This window comes from Halyomorpha halys, unplaced genomic scaffold, assembly GCF_000696795.3.
Source record: "Halyomorpha halys isolate HHAL.00 unplaced genomic scaffold, Hhal_1.1 Scaffold47.1, whole genome shotgun sequence".
Lineage (NCBI taxonomy): Eukaryota > Metazoa > Arthropoda > Insecta > Hemiptera > Pentatomidae > Halyomorpha > Halyomorpha halys.
Genome location: NW_027114806.1, coordinates 2,166,713 through 2,173,327, shown reverse-complemented (window position 1 = coordinate 2,173,327; position 6,615 = coordinate 2,166,713). Strand labels below are relative to the sequence as shown.

Sequence of the window (6,615 nt, the reverse complement as noted above, 5' to 3'; positions counted from 1 at the left end):
GGACATTCATTTCTGACCAATACATCTCTTATATCCATCATTATTCTAAACCTGCGAGTCATGAAATAGACGATAAGTATGTTTATTTAAGTTTCTCATATATTTTGAGTATATTAACAAAAAAAAATTATAACAAACTAATTCTACTCGATTTTTTTTTTTTTTTTAAACCGGCCAAGAAGCACCGCGGCCTCAGAGAGCCTATTGTACGCCGTCCCTCCTCTGCTCAAAACAGGCCAATTGCCTTTGCAAATCTGGATACTGTATAGGGATCCACAGTTTCGCAAATTCTACTCGATTACTTTCACTCCTTTCCTGTTATTATTTTTTTTATCCTCAAATCACTTTAGCTCTATTTTTATTTCACCATTTTACACTTCTACCCATACCTCACTTTTTGCCTTCTTGGATCCTCATTTGCTTAGTTTGTTGTATTATATTATATTTTATTTTTTACCTCTTTGTGTAATTTTTTTATTTTATACCATTAACCTTTGTTATTTATATGTTTATACTTTTGTTTGATTACAACATTAAAGCTTATTAAATGCAGTTTTTCTAGTAGAAGGTTATCTTTAGCCCAACGAGGGTTGAGAAAAATGTTCACAAGTAAAGTGTGATTTAAAAAGAAGTTGAAGAAGTTACCAATTGTCATAATTTAAGAAATATGTATAAAATTGTGTAAATATTTAACTAACCTCATATAATTCTATTATATTTTTGTATGGTAATTTATTGCTTATAGGGGCCAAGGATAGTTGCCATACAGATGAGAAGCCTTATCCTTGTACTCGCTGTGAGTATAGAACTGTTACACTTCAACAATTGAGAAAACATATGAAGGTCCACTATTCAGGTAAGAAGCCTTATTTCTGTCATCGTGACTATGAATTTCCTCGGTCAGATAATATGAAAAGTCATATAATGACCTATCACACAGGTGAGAAGCCTCATCACTGCCAACATTATGATAATAAATCAATATCACTTTCCTTATTGCAACTACAGTAGTAATAATGTGAACCACTACAATCCCCATGAAGGGTCTGGGGTTCAATATTTTGTAAGAAAGTACTGTTTTAGAACAATGGTTATACAAGGAGGTGATTTTTTTCAAGATCACGCTCAACTAAAAGATTTTTTATGGACCCATTTTATGTTGCTGGGTGGACCCCAGGAGGACTTCAGAACCCACAGGGTTCACTCATGGCTACAGTAACACAATAAATAATTATTTCCAACAGCTGGATTCGAGCCCTGTGTCCTTGAAGTACACAGTGCCTTTACCACTGTGCCATCCAACTCCTTTATTACAAATATAAAGCTATTAATTGTTCTGTCCTTATTGTAACTATAAATCAGTACAACCTGGATTTATAAAACATCATATATCAGTCCATCATAAAGGTGAAAAGTCCCATCAATGTCCACATTGTGATTTTAAATCAGGAGATATCTCAACTACGAAAAGACACATGATGGCTCATCATACAAGTGAGAAGCCTCATTAATCTCCATATTGCAATTATAAATGAGTCCAATCTGGAAACATGAAAAATCATATAATGGCTTTTCATAAAGGCAAGAAACCTTATTAGTGTTCTCATTGTGACCTTAAATCTGTAAGACCTCATGACTCAAAAATCCGTTATGCTAGTGAGAAGCTAGCCACATCAATATGTTTTTGTATTGAAAATTGTTTATGATCAAAATGTTAGGACAGATTAATGCTAAATTAATATTTTCTATTAAAATTAATACAGTAATGAGGTGATCTATTTTGTTTTATCACTGCTTATTCGTTCAACACTCTGTAGAAAAGGACTTTAGTTTTAAGAATTAGAAAAGTGCTATGAAAATTCAATATTCAAACCAATTTGTTCTTAAAACTACCAACAGATAATAAATGGGTCAAATTCACTTAGATAAAAAATACAGTTAGAAGATTTTAGAATTAAGGTTTCATCATGAAAAAAATGCTATTAAAGTTTCACCTTATTTATTCTTCAAGAGGTTTAGTGATACTACTATTTATTCTTTTATTTTAAACACAATTTTCATGTTGATAGATGGCCATATTCCTATGGAAGCGGAATCAGTCTCCCCTGACGAAGGTGAGAACTATTTACCTTATAGATCTTTCAGTAGCCTTACAGTCTTATCAAATGTGTCAATTTAAAATTTATGTTTATTATTTCATCTAAGTAGGATATGTCATGTGTTGTGGAAATATGAAACCCTTCGAAACCAGCCTGCGAATTATGTAACACTACAGGTGTTATTTTGGTCCTAGTAAACATTTGATAAGTTTGCCCATCTCCTATCACTTGAAATATCTTCTTTACTAACCCCTTATCAGGCCTGTTCTTATTTATGGATTGAAGACCTTGACCTTGACCTGAAAAGGAGATCCTTGTCTTTGGGTGAAAGGTTGCTGCAAATTTGAGCCATTTAAGATCGATGAGTTTTGACTGAGTGCAGCTATGATCTGCATGGGGATATGTTGGGACAAACTAAGCTTGGAAGAATGCATTGGGCTGGACACTGTGCTAAAATGCCTAAAGAAGGAATTCCATGAAAGGTGCTGGACAGAAGGTTACACCAGATTAGAGGAGAAAGCTGAATCCATCAGGAAAAATTTGGAGTAACTATAGAAAAGTTAGGAAGTTTCTTCAAACTTCGATAGGCACTCTGGATGAGCAGACATACTACACTCTTCACAATTAACTCATATAATATACTATTGTGTAATAGTCTGCTGTTTTTTCTTAATATCAAATTATTAATTAGTAAGTTAATTAATTAGTAGTTGGTTCGTTCTGATATTTGAGGGCTGGCACCTTGGGATATTGTGACATAATACTATTTAAATTTCTGATGATATAAATTTTAATTTGTGCCTCTTTCATTCTTGATGTGCTGTATAATTTCAAATAACTTCATTTAGTGGTAGCAATATGATAATTGATATTTACAAACCAACATTCCAGGTTCTAAGACAGACTGAAGAATACATGATTTTGTGATAGCAACATATGTTGATTGGTCCAATGTAGGAAAAATCAAGGGATTTGTTTGTGTATATGCCAAATGTAATAATAAAAAACAATGTAAATTAAAAAAAAACATTGCAATGGACTCAAAATTGAATAAAGCAGTTATTACAATTGAACCCACACATAAAGTTAGGATCCATACACCATTTATGTGAATTTGTATATTATAAGCTATATCAAAAATTTCATTTCATAATACACATGATACATAAAGTAAAACTATTTATGTATAAAAAATAACTGTTTATCAAAAAAGAGGATATTACAATATATAAGAAAAAAATTATCGATTTAGCCTATAAATCAGAGATAAAAAATGTAGGTTGATTCCTTATTTCCTATGTAGGTTCCAAATATATAAAAAATACATAAAGTGGATTATAATAATATATTATTATCTACTTTATGGTTTTCATGTATAACCTTCAAATGTGTTCATTTAATCTATATATTTATACTCAAACCTTACAGTACTGATTGGTTGGTGGCAATGGTATTGCTACATCAGCTATTTGTTCATATAAATAATACAATAGTATCATTTCCCTTTCTGGCTCTCTGGAGTGATGGATTTTGATGAATGAGGTATTAAAGGAAAGAGAATTTTAATGAGAAGTGACAAATCTCAATTTGGATTCTTAAATTCTCTTTAATAAAATTTATTAAAAAAAGTTAGAGGTTTCGAAATCTGAGCGGTAATAAGTTGGCAGATCGAGATAGTAGCAGTTATGATTTTGAATTGGACATCACCTAGGTACGTTCTTATGGAATGTATGTTCGGCCCTGTGTTTTAAAGACCATTTTAGAGATATTGCACGAATAAGGCACGGGTTAAACCTAATTCTAAGGTTAGCTTTCCATGTACAATGTATCCCATGGCAATACGTATCACATATTGTTTTGTTCTTTCCCATAGCTAATTCAAAACACATCTTAATATGAATACTCCTTAATAAAAATGATATTAGGCAGACCCTACTCTTTTGCATTAACCCAGTAATGTTCAGTATTAATCTAAACTGGGTTTAGATTAGCTCAAGCGAGTTAGCATTTCACCGCCACACATACAGTCTTTTTCCTTATTCGATAATTACACAAATTATAATTATGATTATAATTATTATTTTTATGGAGTTTCGTTGCTTGGTAATTACTTATTGAATGAACTGTTATTAACTTTCTTAAGTAACTTCGTACAATATCGTCACCAATAAATATTGTGAAAATTAATTTTACAGATTTACTTGATAATTTTACCTAATTATCCATAAATAGGGTTAGTAAAGTGTTTGGTATTTATTATAATCCATCTGTTTGAATGTATGTGAAGATTGATCGAACAGCTCTGCCAGACAGATTGGTATATAACAATTTTTTGAGCTAAGTTTTATGGCTCAAATTACTCATTGATATACCAAGAATGGTTTGAAACAATTTGATCTCAAAATATTAAAAATAACATTGTACTAAGTGTGCCCTCAGTCTGTTTTTGAATATGTAAGGCTTTTTTTGAGTGAACAACTCAGCTGATTTCAAACTTTAGGTCCTTAATTATTCAGTATGATCCCATTAATGCTTTGACATTATTCTCATGTCTACAGATGGACCAATTCAAGTTAAACAAGAAGAACTCAGGTGTGTTTCACCAGACGAAGGTGAGTTAAATTTACCTTATTAAATTTTGAGTGGATAAGCGATATTTTAAATTTTATCAAAAACAAGGATAAGATAAAAAAAAAAAAACTAGTTTTATAGCACACTTTTTCACAAATCAAGACCCTAATATAAACCAATCACAAAAAAACTTTAACTTCATAGGTATAAAATTAAAAGCTTATTCAAAATAGAAGTTTTTCTTGAAGAGGGTTATCTTAAGCCCAACAGGGGTTGAGAAAAATGTTCATAAGTAATGCACAGGATATACAATTTATTTCAATGTGCCAGTATCATTTAAACAGTTTTCACAGCAGAAATGGTAAGCTTTGACTTAGCAGGTAGTATAGATATGTGTATTTATTTGGGCACTCATGTATATTATAAAATTAAAATTAAGTTTTATGTTAAAGAATTATAAATATTTTTTTATAATTATAAAATATATATTATAATGAATACATTGAGTTATCCTCATATGAATAGTTATATTTTATTCTTTGTTAGCTAATTTATTGCTTATAGGGGCCAAGGATAGTTGCCATACAGATGAGAAGCCTTATCCTTGTACTCGCTGTGAGTATAGAACTGTTACACTTCAAGATTTGAGAAAACATATGAAGGTCCACTATTCAAGTAAGAAGCCTCAACCTCTACACTGTCCTCATTGCGACTATGAATCTCCTCGGTCAGATAACATGAGAGGTCATATAATGGCCCATCACACTGGTGAGAAGCCTCATCACTGCCCTCACTGTGAATATAAATCAATACAATCTGGAAACTTGAAAAGACATATAATGACTCATCACACTGGGGAGAAGCCTTATCACTGTTCTTATTGTGACTATAAAGCTGTTAATTCTGATCATATGAAAATACATATAATGACCCACCATACTGGTGAGAGGCCTCATCACTGTCCTCATTGCGATTATAAATCAGTACAATATGGGACTATGAAAGCTCATATAATAGCCCGCCATGAAAGTGAGAAGCCACATAACTGTCCTCATTGTGACTATAAAGCTGTTCGGTCTGATCAACTGAAAAATCATATAATGGCCCATCATACAGGGGAGAAACCCCATCACTGTCCTTATTGTGATTATAAATCAGTACAATCTGGAGCTATGAAACGTCATATAATAGTCCGTCATAAAGGTGAAAAGTCTCATCAATGTCCACATTGTGATTATAAATCAGGACACATTTCAACTATGAAAAGGCACATAATGGCCCATCATACTGGTGAGAAGCCTCATGAATGTCCTTATTGTGATTATAAATCAGTTCAATCTGGAAATATGAAAAATCATATAATGGCCCTTCATAAAAACAAGAAACCTTATTAGTGTCCTCATTTTGACCATAAATCTGTTAGACCTCATGATTTGAAAAGACAAATAATGATCCATCATACTGGTGAGGACCCAGCTGCATCATTTCCTCATTGTTTTTTTTTAATCATGTTAATGTGGAAATTTGGAAAGCCATATATCTGAGAGATCTTATTAATGTGAATCATAAATAAATCATGAATTGTTACTGGGAATAAAAATCAGTGTGAAAAAATAACCTGTAAATTCACATTATAGCTACTAAACGCGGTGAATTGGCCGACTTGTAAAAAATTAAAATATAAAAATAATACATGTATTATTTCAACAATTAAAAATACATATAAGTATCAGCCATACTGATTAGAAGCCTCATAATGTCCTGACTGCAATTATAAATGAGTACACTCTGTTGATACCCAAACACATTTAATTACCTATCATATTGGTGAGATGAAGCAATGTCTTCATAATGTTTAGTGTGTCATTATGTTATTTCAATAGTGGTGGATAGTGATCCAAAGTAATATTAATAATGTATTATAAAACTATAAATAAATATTTGT

General features: G+C 31.6%; 1 protein-coding gene across 1 annotated transcript in view; it reads left to right on the top strand.

Annotated features, from left to right (window-relative positions):
- Positions 1-6,615, top strand: part of LOC106689747 (gastrula zinc finger protein XlCGF57.1) — a gene marked incomplete in the record, with an annotated part of 11,527 nt that extends 4,912 nt beyond the window's left edge. Inside the window, 4 exon segments of the mRNA XM_067051924.1 lie at positions 746-856; positions 2,070-2,114; positions 4,658-4,711; positions 5,235-6,615. Of these exon segments, the coding sequence (XP_066908025.1) occupies positions 746-856; positions 2,070-2,114; positions 4,658-4,711; positions 5,235-6,064 (1,040 nt within the window).